The sequence below is a fragment of the Tympanuchus pallidicinctus genome, unplaced genomic scaffold (genome assembly GCF_026119805.1).
Source record: "Tympanuchus pallidicinctus isolate F22 unplaced genomic scaffold, pur_lepc_1.0 scaffold14, whole genome shotgun sequence".
NCBI lineage: Eukaryota > Metazoa > Chordata > Aves > Galliformes > Phasianidae > Tympanuchus > Tympanuchus pallidicinctus.
In genome coordinates, this window is record NW_026294659.1 from 9,571,979 (window position 1) to 9,587,802 (window position 15,824).

Consider the following 15,824-nt stretch of genomic DNA (forward strand, 5'->3'; position numbering starts at 1 on the left):
TGAAAAGCGTGGCTGTTCAATGTCTGTCCAACAGGATGCACCATCTTTATTCTCACAGAAACATCTGAGATTAATTGTCCAAAAAGACACTTCATAGGACTGTCTAGCTTACTCAGAAACAACAGCACTACCCAAAACATTATCTTGAGCACATTATTTATGACAAAGGGAGGTTGATTAGTTTCTCCAGGGTGCCAGTGCTTCATGCGTCATCATGCCTCTTTTAGAAACTAAATCCCCCAAATGGAGGCTTCACTCTGCAATTAGCTCAGAGTACTGGGAATTTCCAAAAAGAAAGAGCAGGTGGAATTTGGTTTTTCTGTGGATGTAAGTCGTATTTGTATTATTTGCTACAACCTCTTATGGGAGAGCAAAACGTATCTTGCGCCTAAATCTCAGGGCTCTAAAGAGCAAAGATATGAAGTTCAATACTTCTGCCAGGGCAGAAATATTAGAAGATAAACGTATTATTTAAATCATTCTAGGTCCCTTCCTGGCTTTCCCTTTGTGTTGTGAAAAGGGAAATTGCTCTTCCTGAGAAACAAGAAGAATTCAGCCGTAGAAACAAAATGGAATAAAGGAGAAGGAAAATGAGCATGGACACAAAATGAGATCCTCAGGAAGCAAGTGGTTTGCTCCTGATGAAGTGAGAAGACTTCATGCAGAGCGTGCAAGCAAGCAACACCTGAGGATATGTGCAAGAAGGCAAACTAAAGGCAGACTGTGCAATCATCACCCTGCAAAAATTTTTTCTCCACTCATTTAAAGGAGGCAACAAATACTCAAAGTTGCTTAGGACACAGAAAAAGTACACAAAGCCAAGCAAGTACAAACATCCAAAATGCAAACATGGTAACTCCTTCTATAGTAACTAAATGAATTACTCAAGTCTCTCACTTAAGCTGCTGGAGCCAAGGAATGATCCGCTTCATATCATCATTAACACACTTCTCTATGTCATCCAGTGTCACTTGATCTGTAAGAATATCAAGTGAATAAATACTCTTAACAACTGCTCTTAAAACAGTAAGCTTTTGATCTTCTAATGAAAGTGTTTTGTTTAACTTAGCAACTACAATTAAGATACAAAACAAACGATCCATAATGCTTGTGGAACCAAAGTAGTATGTTCTTAGGCAAAAAAGCCAAAAGAATTTACCTAAAAACAAAAACAAAACAAACACAGAAAGAGAGAAATCTAAATGCTAAGTTAGACTTGAAAAATATCTTAAAATATTTAAGGCCAATCACATCCACATGAAATGACTTGAATCATTACCAGCTCTGCCTAGGGAACATAAGCCCTAAGGAAAAAAAATTGCAAATGATGTCTAACAATATACAGTCACTTCTTCTCATAAGATATGCTGAACCGTGTATCATAAACACAAAGATCCGCTCATCTATTCACATTCAAGTAAAATATCTAGATCACTCAAACACACAGCTCATCAGCTTAACCCTCACTTCCGGAATTTCAAAGACTTGACAGAACTGTTCACACAAAACAACCTCATAATACAGGCTGTATTTGATATCTTGTAACCCTACTTTGTTTTACCTACTTACCAACGCCATAGAGCATCAATTGAAACATTCCAGAATGGAGATCAACAAAAACATGCAGACACTCTGATCGACCACATGGCTCCAAAATTGGAATTACAAGAGTTGGAAGAGCTGTCTCAATGAATGCTACGGTAACAAAAAAAAAAAAGTTAATAATTAGCCACAGAATTCAAGTTCATCATGTTAAAGTTCAGCCCATTACAATCTCCAAACACGTTTGCTTTTAACAGGAAAGATTTTTAACTTGCAGTAGTTCTGAATTCAGTATAAGCATTTGCACATTATTATACTCAAGATGAAGAGGAAACTGAATACAGTAATTTCTTGGTGAAAACTGCTTATAATAAGCCATGCAGAAAAGCCAGACTAAATAAAAAAACCAACATGAATACTTTTTAACTCACTGTTTCAAGATTGTAAGCTCAATTTGAATCTCAGTTTCACCAGCAGTTGAAGCCTCACTCAAAGTCAGTTTAATACACTGGAAGATTTGCTTTCAGCTCCAAGCTAGTTTTACAGTAGACAACTTCCAACCCTTCCACAGCATAATACTCTAGCAACTTCAGCTATTACACCACGTTTACAGATAGATATCATTGAGTATTTTAATTAGCAATGCAGAATAATTTAAAGCTGGATCTTTTTAATATTGAACATACTGTCCTACGTTTTTATTCATATTTTTTTTTGTTCAAATTAATGAGAACAAGAAACAACAAGAAAAACAGAAAGCATTCCTAGGGATAAAAGGAGAAAGATTGCAAGCACATTTTGGTAGAAAACACGTACAATTGTCATTAACATTGTAACTCTTCAGAATGGCTTTCAGCTCCTGGAGTTTTTGATGAGATCTTGCATGGACACTGTCTATTAGGAGTTTTTCTATTGATAGATGGTCAATCTGGAAAAAAGTTCCAAGCAATGTCAAATCTGACACATGGGCTTTATGCCCTAGCACACAAAAACAAAGCTTAATAAAATGATTACTTTGGAATTCATCTGCTGAGAACTTAGGTTAATAATGCTTTTGGTTCACCAGAGTATTTGTTTCACTACAAAATACAATAAACACACAGTCATCAGTCCCTGTGCAGATCTACTTGTTCTAGATCAAGGCTGGAGTATTTTCCAGCTCAGCATGCACCTGTTCATAACAAGCTTAAGCTACAGAAAAATAAACAAAACGATTAGCATATGAATACTTCTACACAAATCATAGAATGGTTTGGGCTTAAAGGACCTCTTGTGAGGCCCCACCTGGAGTACTGTGTCCAGGTGTGGAGCCCTCAGTACAAGAAAGACATTGAGATTTTGGAAAGGGTCCAGAGGAGGGCGACTAAGATGATCAGGGGGCTGGAGCACCTCCCCTATGAGGACAGGCTGAGGGAGTTGGGCTTGTTCAGCCTGGAGAAGAGAAGGCTGCGGGGTGACCTCATGGCAGCCTATCAATACCTGAAGGGAACCTACACCCAGGAGGGGAGTAAACTCTTCAAAAGGGCTGACAACAGCAGGACTAGGGGAAATGGATCCAAGTTGAAGGAGGGAAGATTTAGGTTGGATGTTAGGGGGCAGTTCTTTACAAGGAGAGTAGTTAGGCCCTGGAACGGGCTGCCCAGGGAGGTTGTGGATGCCCCGTCCTTGGACGTGTTCAAGGCCAGGTTGGACGGGGTCCTGGGCAACCTGATCTGAATGTGTACGTTTGGTGGCCCTGCTGGGCAGGGGGGTTGGAACTACATGATCTTTGAGGTCTCTTCCAACCCGGGTGATTCTGTGACCTTAAAGACCATCTCCTTACAACCACTCTGCCACGGGCAGGGACAATTTTCTCTAGATCAGGCTGCCCAGGGCCCTATCCAACCTGGCCTCAAATGTCTCCATACGGATGACCCAAACGGGTCATCCATAGCTTCTCCAGGTAACCTGGTCCAGGTCACCATCCTGACTGTGAGGAATTTCTTCCCAATACTTTATCTAAATCTACCCTCTTTACATTTAATATCACTAGCCCTTGTCCTATTACTATACTTCCTGGTAAAAAGTCCCTCTCCATCTTCCCTTTAGGTTCTCTTTAGGTACTGGAAGGCTGCTCTAAGGTCTCCCTGAAGGCTTCTCTTCTGCAGGCTGAACAATCCCAGACCTCTTAGCCTCTCTTTATGGGAGAGGTACTCCAGCGCTTGGACCACATTTCACAGCCCAAAAGCACACGTAGCAGTAGAATGAAACATAACATACTCATTTTAGTCTTGCTAGAAGGAGTGACAATGTAGTGAGGTGAAGAGGCAGATTGTGAACATGAGCAACCCCACTGAACCCAAGAGTATCTATCTATTGGCAGCGCTGAAGTTTACATCTCCAACTCATATTTGCTTTAAACGACTTGTGCAACCTAAATTGAAGCATTTACACTTATATCTATTCACTTTACAGTTATTTTACCTACATATTTTGCCTAAGCAAAGCCACAGTTTACCACAAAACCTTCTTCTTAACATTATGTTGCTCTGAAAACTGCTCAAGGTAAATTGAACCCAAATTCTATTCTTGCATAAGAGATAAACGCAGAATAGATTTATCCCAGCACAGAAGTATATAAAATATCAGTACCTACCTTCATGTATACCAGAACAACTTTGTCCTGTAAGATTAGCTTTCCAAGACAAGGCCTTAAAATCAAGCATTTAAACATTCACAGGAATATCTCAGTTCAGCAGCTGCTATCAGTTACATAGACTTCAAAACAATTTACTGTAACTTCCACAACTACATCAAATTTTCAGTACATTAATGTATAACAATCCACTCAGACAAATCTACCTGTTTGTGCCAGTATTGTATAGTATCTTAAACACAAAAAGACAGCCAGAATAACAATGTTAGCTGTAATTATATAACAGCAGAACAGCAAAGCCAGTAAAATCTCTAAGCACAGAGAATGAAAGGGGGCGAGCATTAACTTCGATAGATCTCAAATTTACAATGGTCTCATTGGTCATAATCTAAAATCAAGTTTTGCATAACCCTTGTAACAAGCAAACTACATTGACTCTTTTGTACAACATTTTCCAATCATAATGCAATATTTTCCAAACTGAATAATGCTGCTGGATGGTCAGCTGAAGTCACATGTGGAAGCTGATTTTCATAGGAAGGTTGCACAGCATCTTCAAGATGGAAAAGGGAAGCTCCTTGTAACAGCTCTTTGTAAAATATTTCAAGCCAAGTACTAAATAAAACTGAAGCTTCACTGGTGCCCTCCATAGCCCCAACATTCTGTCATCGTAAGTAGTATATTAAGCACTGAAAAGTAGGTGTAATGCTAAAGACAAAAGTCAAGACCACTAATTTGTAACAACAATTTATGGTCTCAACATTAACACCCTGTGATCTACAGTGACAGGTTAGTATCAGTCATAGTACTGCTCTCTGAACAGAATCAAAGCACAACAAATATTTTTAAGTTGCTGATTTACAGAAGTAGACGCTTCTTACAAAGCAAACTTTTACCTTCATGGCTCTTTCCATCAGTTTGGAATCACAGGCTGGCAGTGGAGGTTCATGGGATATTTGCAAGGGTTTTGAGACATCAGTCTCGTCAATCTTAATAGTGACCTTATGAACAGAAGCAGTCCCTGTTTTCCTGCCAAGCACCTGTTGGCTTAAAACAAAGGGAAAAATTAAAACACTATTCTGCTATTAATTGAAATAGCAGAAAAAATGCTTTTCAGCAGCTAATTCTTAATTCTGAGAGCTCTGTATAAAAGTTCTATTATGTAAGTGGAACTGAATAAAACATTTAGTTTAATCTTTAAATGAAGAAACATTAGTAAACTATATCCACATAAGGAGTTTTAGATGGCTGCAAACTCAACATGGGAGTCAGAAGAGCATTTGGATCAGTTTTTTTTTGTTTGTTTTTTTTTTTTTAATTCTATCTAGTTTAAGTCAAGCAATAGGCATGGTGAAAGACTGACAAATTGTCTGTTTATTTAGATATTCAGGAAAATGAGCTGATTTTATGATTACATCCACTGCTTTTATGTACATGAATGTACATCGCTCACTTCTTCACAAGAGATGTGTTCCGGAATCTTGGAATTCCAGCTCAAAAAGAAAATACAGTTCTGAAAATTCCGGCTCAAATTTAGGAAATGAAAAAGCTCCTAATGTTTCAGTTATGAAGTTTAACAGCTTTTTAAAATCAACTTACTTCCACACAGAGAGCGAAAGGCACTTCCCTGCATGATATCGCTCCACTTGCACTAGGTCACCCCAGCGCTCCCGAATCAGCATTAGTGTTTGTGAATGCAGGACTTCCAACTGAAGTGCTAGGCAGAAGGAGTCTGAGGAAGAGAGTTAAGGAAAGAGAAGACATCCAAAGACTGTGTTCACTATGCAAGTCCACTGCCATGAAAGTCAGGCACGATGCTGTCTGAGAACAAGCTCGTGTACTAATCTAGAGATAAATGTATGTAATCAGCATCAACTATTTCCACAAGTTTGTTGGTTTTTTTTTTATAATCTAGGACAGGTTGTCAGGCAAGAGTGTCACAGTAGCTGTAGTTCAGAGATTTCAACTCCAATCATGTTTTTTCTTCAAAAAGAAGATTATTAAAAGAAATTCAATTCACCCTATGATTACAATTAAGCCCATCTTTCATCATCACCCATTAGTAACATAAATGTGTTTGGTCCTGCAGAAACTATTTCATTGAAAATTATTTCATAGTGTCAAGTAATTTGTCCCTTGCACATACAAAGTCACTGCACTGGTTTTCTGTACAAGCTATATCCCATTTCATTATTGATACAGGTGCAACACAGTTAACACACTGTACAGTTATCATCATCATTTTACTATGGTTCTACAGTAAGAATTGTAAGCTCCTGTATCTTTTAAGTCAGCATCCTATTCTATTTCCACAATCAGTATGCTGCTTCACTGCCTTACCATACAGCCTGCTGTCTCAAGTACTTCATCTTTACGTTTGTTGATCAAGTATGTAAAAGGAAATTTTACAGCTAGCAAATGAGCTTAACTGTCTCCATCGTTTTTACTCTTCTTCTAGGCGTTTTCCCTTAGCTTAATAGGGAAGTCACATTTTTTGGCCTCCACCTACTAAAAAGAGCAAGATTAAATTACATGGCTTATTCGGAAGGAACTTTCAGAAGGATACGCAGACAGTTGTACATGTCCTGAAGTGGCTTTTCGTCAGCAAACAGCCGTGACTGGACTAACTGATGGATGAAGTTGATCTGCATACTGTGAACCAAGGCTCGACCATCTTTCATAAATTAAAAACCATTCACATTAGATACCATGAAAACGGGCATTTGAATTAAATAATGAAATAAATAAATATTAAAAGATAACTGTACCAAGAAACTTCAACACTTGAATTTCTAACAACATAACACAATTCTTGGTTTACCATGGAAATTTCAGTAAGTCTATTATACTGCCACAGACTACCACAGATAAGGTATCTGAAGTATACAGAGTAAGGTAAAAATTGGATGTGTATATGTAGCTTTGTTATCTCAAGTTGTGATATGCAAAAGACTCTGCATAAACAAGACTTATGCAACACCACAGAAAAATAATGTTAAAATGAATGTGTAAACTTTGTTTTCTGTATTTATTACCTCCAGTTTCCTTGTCTTCAACCAAAATTTCCAGTTTGAGAAGGCGCCAGGGGATGTCAGGGTCATCACCCATCACTGTCAAGGTGGCCTCAAACTCCCCCTCAACTCGGAACTTCACACGACCATTGGCTAAGGAAGAAAAAATATTTTATTTCACTCAGTCTCATATGATACCTCATGTTACCAGTGCAGTAGTTCCTGGTGGTCTCAATGAATTACTTCCCTACAGACTCTGTTCTGTTGCATGTGTTTATGTTCAACTTCGAAGTTTTGAGAGCTGCTTATGCAACAGCACCAGTGCCAATAAGCAGCACAGACAGAAGTCCCCAACTGACTTGCACAGCAGTGATTTTGTCACAATAATTTGTCAGCATTTGTACTGCTTTAACACAAAGTTGCACTGAGCTGACTTCTAATATCTGAGATTACACAAACAATATGTCTGGCTTAAATTTTCCAATTTGTTGCTATATTCAAGGAAGAATCCAGAAGAGGTAAGCAGATAGGAAGCCTAGGCTAAAATCTAGCACTGGAAACACATTTCACAGCAAACCATTTGTTTAACATTAAAATATTTTAACTCCATTTTCATGCGGAAGTAACGCGCTTTCGCATCCTTCACATTTATGCTCATAAGCAAAGATTCTGTATGTTGTTTATGTAATTGACATATACATCCTTACATTTTTGTGAGCATAGCTATCATGGGAACAGAGGCAGCCAAAACTATATAAGAAAGGTCCTAAACGAAGCGAGAAGCAAAGCAGACAATAAAGTACAAGTTCTTACTAAGAACTCAGAACTGTGGGTCAATCTTCTCAATCAACTACCAAGTACGCCACATAGACACCTTTACAATTCTTGATATTTAGAAATATTCCTATAAAAATTCTAATGATTTTAACTTAAATTTGCATACGCTCTTAAAAGAAATCAAATTCAAACCAGAAATTAATATTGAAATGTTTAGTTAACTGAAAAACCTCGTGACTCAGATAAAAATTCATTTACACATCATTGAGATAAAAAGTGGCTGTAGTAGTGATATTGAGGTGCTTGGAAAAGGATCAGTGAAAACTACTACTACCAATTTTCAGAAGTATCTTCATTATAGATCTAGGGGATATAATTTATACAAGGCTAACTTTGTCTCAGTCAGAAGTACAGACTAGGCCCATTTCAGGTCCATTTTTTGCAATTCTGCCATAATCTAGTTTATAACCACCCTTTCTGTAGAAATAACAAAAAAAACATCACAGCATCAACCTGTACTTGGACTAAATGGAAAGAGATCTCTATAATTTAGAGATCTGGTATTGCAATCAGCCACAGAATAAAATGTGTGCACAAACATCAACAGATTTAATTCACGAAGATGAATATTAATACAGACAAAAAAAAAAAAGCATCATCAATGTGCTTAAGTTAAAATTCAAAGAGTTTCTAGGAGAAATACCGAATAGTTTAATTAAATTGAATTTTTAAATTAATGTAAGAAAAAGCAGTTGAATTGCATGGCCTAACATAGACCAGGTATTGAGCACTTCCATCTCGAAAGAAGGGCAGAACTTTTCATAGTACACTTGCTGAAAGATCAAGACAGTCTCTACACCATTTTACCACTACCTGCACAGGATTTCTATCTGAAAGTTATTCCAGCAAGATTATTACTATCTTCATTTTTCAAAAGAGAAAAAGATAATTCAATGTCTGAGAGAAACAGAATTCCAATCTTACTAGATTAAGCCTATCTAATGATCTTGCTTAAGTTATCTTTTGGCTTTGTTTTTAAGCACTAAGGTAACGACTAAGTCAGTCTCCAATAAACTGTTCTTCAAAAAGTGACTCAAGTTCTTACCAACTGTAAGATTTGCCAGCTGGGGAGGGAGATCTGTAGTCACTAAACGATGTCGAAGAATCTGGTTCAGCTGATGAAGGGTGGTTTGCTTTTCACTTTTTGTAATCGGGTCAGGAGGGATTATTTTATCCTGTTAAAATAAATATTAAAAAAAAAATAATCTATACATCTCAAACACGTCTCATACATTGCCAGTAGCAATGACAAAAACAAACCAGACCAGAAGTCTGCAAATACAATTGCACAGGCCACTGCAGTATTTGATTGTTTTAATCTGACATTCAATTTCTTTTTTTCTAGTTACTTACAACTTGCCTGAGCCTGATCAGTAAATAAAACTTCTCAACTTGGACAAATTAAAACAGCCATACGTAGCCATACATAGCTCACTACATCTCAAGATACAGTATGCTGTAGTCAAAATCTCTGAGAAAACAGGTGTTTGATTCTTATTTTTGCACTCTATTTTTCCAGTATGACGGCTTACCATGTAGAAACAAAAAGTATCAAAGATTTGCTATTATATTCATTCCAGAGATGAGCTAGTTGAAACTGAGAGAATGTTTCACTAGGAAAGGATAACTTGCTCAAATAGGAAGTGCCTCCTGTCAGAAATTGACACTTCACAGCCTCGGCACTATGTCAGCAGCAAACTACACTTCCATTTGCACGCATCAGGCAATTAGTTTCTTTATTGTGCATTTGATGGGGATCCCCCCACAACAAGTAAGACTGTAATATTATTTACCCTAATGCAGGTAGGTAGGCGTGGGTACGATCCAGTTGTCAGAACATCAATTGCATATGGGATAGCAAAACTAGGTAGACGAGCATGAACCAAAGCATCTCTGGCTAGAGATGCCAGACGATCAGCAGTGTCCACAAACAGAATGGCTTGCTGATCTAAAAAACTTGATATCATCTGTAGAGAACAATGGGGGATGGGGAGAGGAAAAAAGAACAAACGTGTCAAAAACGCACAAACCAGAGGTTCTTTATATCCAGCTCATCTAACCTGTGACAGAGATGATTCTGTCACTTCCCTCCAGTTCTAGGACTCACATCTATAAAACAAAGAATGAGTGCTCTGCCATAACGTTCACATGCAAGGATACTTTCAATCTATGCACTTCTGGTGCTGTGGAGGATGTGTGAAGCCTCACAGCTCTGTATCTGGTGACTGCTACTGGAATCCAACCTAACTAGTTTACAGTCACTCAAATCTTCGTGTTTGCAACACTGTGCTTTGTTCTTACTTAACTAAGAACAGAACTAAAATTACAGCAAGAACTAACACACTGAGATCACCATCTTCTCTGTCCTGTTCAAGAACTCTTGAAAGGATGCATAATTCTTTATTTTTTAAATAACTGAGGAGTTTTAGGGAACTGTTAAGAACTGTTTAACTTCTCAATAGGAAGAAATTGGTTATCATTTAACATCCTTATGCTGTGAAATACAGGTCTGGTTTTTTAAAACTTCTATATTAATGAAAAATTAGATGGTACCAAAATCCCATGCTAATAAAAGATTGTTTTATACCCAACTCTGTTGCCAACTTACCGCACATTTTTCCACCTTTCCAGCATTGTTGGCCCATTTGACTAAGGCTAATAAACGAACAAACAGCTGACGAGTACGGCTTGCAAACTGCACTATTTCTATTTTTCTGTAAAAACAAAAAACAATCGAATACACATTAAGCTGGTGCTCAGACACACAATAAACTTGCAGTTCAACTGTGTGCCATTAAAGAAAAAAAGTAGTTATCAGAACTTTTAATTGTGCTAACGTAGGCAATCACTAATGGATTGCTTGTTTAAACAGAGCACAGGAAAAAAAAAGAGACTGAGCTCACTATTTTAAGCACCTAAATGCCAACAAAGTACAGGGATTTTTAACCAACCAAGAACATCAGAAAAGCACACTCACATGAATTAACTACTAATTTTAAGAGAAACAACTCACTAGTGAACTCAATTGAACTACCAAGATTTCCCCAGGGTTTATGTTTAAGTTGAAAGCAACAAGCATAGCTGAGCAAAACACATATTCATCACCACAACAGATACTAGCTACCAGCAAGTAGAATTTGCACCTCCTTCTGAGCCTAATCTGTAACATACATACTCATAACACAGATAGAGCCTATTTCTGCTGAAAGTCTTGGTGTAATGAGGTAAATCCTGCCATGCAATCCATAAAGCATAATCTGATTGTACCAGGTGAGTATTTGGGCCAGAAGCACCACTAACACCATCTGGCTCAGTCTCCTGCCTTACATACTACAAATCTCATCCAAGAGCTTGGGCATCAAGCCAGTAATTTCCCCCCATTATACAGCATATATTCCAGAATAATCTACAGTCTGATGTTAGAACTTCAAGTGGCAGACAAGCTGTTATAGGTACAGACAGCTCTACTAGGATAGTTACTACACTGTCAAAGTAAGATGTGGAAAATTTTTAAAGGTTTACAAAAACACAACGGAGTTTGGAAGACATTTATAGTGAGACTTGAGAATGTCAGTAATCTTTCAAACAAATTCCCTATAGAAGTAGCTAAAATATAGAAGTAGTTATAGCAACCAAAATTTTGTGGAGACAAAAAACATGATAGCAAGAAAATTTCAGAGTGCTTTTCCATAGCTGGAAATCAAAGATAGACAAAAAAATAGGGGAAAAAAAACCCACAACAATTTAATAATGAAAATTACTGAAAGGAGTATTCCAGGAATTGCTTCATTAATACTACTTTATGCAGTTACAGGCAGTCTGTTAGTTCTAATTGACAAAATCCTGCTTCAATAACCATGACTGTCACCTTCATTCACAATTGCACTGGGAATTCACATCCATCTACCCCTCTCTGAAGAACCCAAGAGTCTTTCAGTGTTGCTGTGTTCCTCTGCTCTTTATTATAGACACTGAACTTAATATTGGGCTGCACAAAAAAATGTCTTCAGTGAAGATGAAACTTACAGAAACAGTACATTTACAAGGCCTATAAAAGCAAAGCAGAGCACATTAAAAAGCTTTTGAATTACTACACTTAAGAAACAACCCTTCAAAATAATTCAGCTTTATTATAAATAAGAATCATTAAAGCTTTGCTTCTAACAAAGACTGTTCCAATGAGCAGAAAGCTTGACTGAACAGGAAACCCCTGAACAAACTGAATACAAAAAGGAAGTACAAAGTTGGAGAGGGCAATACACAGAAATTGCTCAAGCATGCAGAGACCAGCATAGAAAATTAGAACTCAGAAGAAAAACTAGCAAAGGATGAAGTTCAACAAGAAGAACTTCTGTACTACAGGTCTATAAACAGCAAAAGACCAAGGAAACATGAGTCCAGTGCTCAGCAGTGCAAGAGAAAACTGGCATAGACAAAGCTGTGGGACTGAGTAGATACTCTATTGTTAAGTTCTGATCTCAGGTATTTCAGATCCTTCAGCCTAGTGGTAGAGCTTAGGGGAGTGAACCCTTAGCTACAGTTGGAGAATATCAAATTAGGGACTATTTCAGTAAACCTGACATACAAAAAGCCATCAGAGCAGATGGGATGCATCCAAGGGTGCTGAGGAAGTTGATCTCTGAAAACACAAAGTAACTCTATCATTTCCAAAAGGCCAAAGCAATAAGAGGTCTTAATGACTGGAAACAAGGCAAACAACATGCCCATCTTCAAGACAAACCTACATGCCAGAGAGCCAAAGCTCAGTTAAACAAGAAATAAGCAGAAAATCTTTCCAGAAGCTACATCCAGGAAAACAAAAAAACATGAAAGTGGCCTGGGAAAAGCCTGCACAGATCTGCCAAGAACAAATCATCCCTGATCAACACAACTGCCTTCTATATGCTGTCCAGCTCCATAACCAAGGGGAGAACAGAAGATGCCTTTTGAGCATCTTTTGACAAGACATCCCACTGTATCTTTGCAGCCAGGTTGGTAACATATAGAAGGGAACAGTGGACTGCAAACTAGATGAAAAACAGGCTGCAGTGCCAAACATGAAAGGCTGACTGGCTACCAGTTGAACTTCCTTAGAAGTGATTACTGCTCACATTCCCTACTGGTCAGTACTGGGGCAACTCATACAATTAAACACCTCTATATACAACTGACACGAGGTGAAGGACTGCAGTCTTTGGAAGCTTGCAGGTGATGTCAAACTGGACAAAACAAAGGAACCTCAGCTGGCTGGAGAGACTAGTTGACAGAAACCCGATGAAGCAAAACGACATGCAAAGTCCTGCACCTGGACCCAAACAGCCTTACATAAAAGCACAGCCTGAGGACTAAGTAGCAGTAGTATGCATAACTGGATTTGAGGGTCCTGGTGGACAAATGAAGAGATATCAGCAATGTGTCATTACAGCAAATCGTATTAGCATGACCACTGCCTAAGTCAAGGGAAACACTTCTTCACGTGGAGTCAGCATCTGTCTGAATGCATATGAAGCACTATGTCCAGTTTTTTAAACTCTCTAGCCAAGAAAGATATTTGCCACACAGAAGTTAGGGGTTGGAACACATGAGATACAAAGAACAACTGAAGCAGTTGTTTGCTTACACCTAAGAGGAGGCGGCCATGGGTGATACTACTGCTGTCTTGAAATACCAAAAGGAGAAATACAAAGAAGACAGGAAGAGACTCTTATTGGAAGTGCAAAAGGATGAAGGACAACAGCCACAAACTAAACCACCGAAACACACCAGTTTGACATTAGAAAAGCAAACAGAAGAAATACACAAGTTGTTTGAAGACTGAAGTAGGTAGCCCACAAAGACTGCAAGAGATGTATCTTGAAGGTATGCCTAAAACTCAACAGAGTATGACCTTGCACAACCAACAACTTTTATTTTAGTCTATGTTTTTTATTTGAGGCAGAGGTTTGGACCAGGTATCTCCAAAGTGCCCTGCAAACCAAAATTATGCGTATCAATGAAATTAATGAACTAGCAGCCATTTTGTCATAAACAAGAAATGGAAATGAATATTTCACAAGAAAGATGTGTAATAATTGCTGTTCAAATAACTGCTGTTGAAGTTATGAATAACCTATTTTTACATCACTTCTGAATTTTTGTTTAGATGGTAGTCCTTGCTGCAGATTTAAGAAGTAACAGACTGCTTCACAAACAAAAAGAGGAGAAACTGCTTTCCTTTAGGAAAACAATGCATTCACACAGTTGTTGGAAGAGTGAGAACAAGGACTGTTTGTTAAGGAAGACATGTATAAAGTTTTACCATTCATTTCCCCACAGCAGAAGATACAGCCTTGCAAAGTCATTGTAATCCATTGTGATAGATAACAGAAAAGATACCAAACATTATCAGTGAGAAAGCCCCTGGAATTCCCCCAACATTCAGCTTTACTTTTACATCAGAACTAACACTACATTTTTAAATCCAACTGCTTATCTTTCTCGTTGCAAAAGTACATTGGAAGCAGTTTATTCCTATCAGTGACAATGATGTACATAAATAAGACTTCTCTTTGCAAAGCAACATCATATTAAGATTCATCATTTCCTATCAGTTTTTTTTTCCTATAGTATCCTTTAGCTTGTTGCCATTAAAAAAAAAAGTAGATGCTATATGATTTTTATTTATTTTATTTAGAAGATAACACCATCACATCCTCATCCAAATACATATACCATGTCGCTAGGCTAATTTCAAGAAACAGTGCTTCAAGCACAACTACTGTTGCCGCAGCAGCTCTTGAACTTGGTAAAACAACAAACCAAAACACAAAAACCCAACACAACAGAATAATCTGGATAAGCTACGCTTCTTAACAGGAGTCCTCGGGAGCTATAAAGCCACTTCATTAAGAAGAACTAAATAAGTTAAATTCAACATGGATGCGAACATTTAACATCAAGATGCTTTCAGTTACAGGACACAGTGACACTGCAACAGGTTGCCTGAAGCGGCTGTGAATGCCCCTGTCTGTGGATGCATTCAAGGCCAGGCTGGATGTGGCTCTGGGCAGCCTGGTCTAGTGACTGGTGACCCTTTTCAACCCAGGCCCTCCTATGATTCTAGGTAAGCACTGAAGACTGTGTTATTTTCCTTTACCTGTATTCCATTAGGATTTAACACGTTGCTTCAAACAGGTGTGCCCTGCAAAGCAGTTTTCAGCTTGACACAAAATGCTCAATGTGTAGATGGGAGAAGCCCTCACACCAGTAAGAGGAAGCTCAGGACCCAAGCTGAATGTCACTGTTTCAGCAAATATGGTGATAATAAATTGGTCTGGTGGTTGGCAACCCTGCATACAGCAGGGGGTTGAAATTAGATCATTGCAGTCCTTTTCAACCCAGGCCATTCCACAATTCTATGATGATTCCATGACAATTTAACATGCAAATAGACTGCTCTTCTTTATAAAATATGTAAGAAAAAAGAAGTGCAAGGAACCATTCCAGGTTATGAATTCCTGAAATTCTGATTATTTCAGAGCAGGTTATGAGAATTTTAGAAGACGTGAGATGACTGAACTGACGACCATCCTGTTAAACAGAATTCTTTATTAACATTCTTCATATCCTTAGGAATAACAGAGCTGTTACATGTCTTCAGAGAAAATTAGGTCAATAAGGGTGTTAACACAAATAGCAAAAGAAATGAAGCTTATTCAAAATAACGAACAACATCTCGGAGTTCACTCAAAGAAACAAAAAAACAAATCAAATTCTTTCATCCAGGGGAGAAGGAAAGAGGATTGAACAAATGAATCAAA

General features: G+C 38.0%; 1 protein-coding gene across 1 annotated transcript in view; it reads right to left on the bottom strand.

The window, feature by feature from the left end:
• MED14 (mediator complex subunit 14) overlaps positions 1-15,824 on the bottom strand; it is a 34,901-nt gene that overhangs the window by 16,089 nt on the left and 2,988 nt on the right. Inside the window, exons 3-12 of the mRNA XM_052674024.1 lie at positions 10,634-10,739; positions 9,819-9,992; positions 9,071-9,200; positions 7,213-7,341; positions 6,744-6,851; positions 5,777-5,909; positions 5,074-5,224; positions 2,359-2,470; positions 1,570-1,695; positions 898-976 (exon numbers count right to left, since the gene is read on the bottom strand). Of these exons, the coding sequence (XP_052529984.1) occupies positions 898-976; positions 1,570-1,695; positions 2,359-2,470; positions 5,074-5,224; positions 5,777-5,909; positions 6,744-6,851; positions 7,213-7,341; positions 9,071-9,200; positions 9,819-9,992; positions 10,634-10,739 (1,248 nt within the window). The remainder of the gene's footprint in view (positions 1-897; positions 977-1,569; positions 1,696-2,358; positions 2,471-5,073; positions 5,225-5,776; positions 5,910-6,743; positions 6,852-7,212; positions 7,342-9,070; positions 9,201-9,818; positions 9,993-10,633; positions 10,740-15,824) is intronic.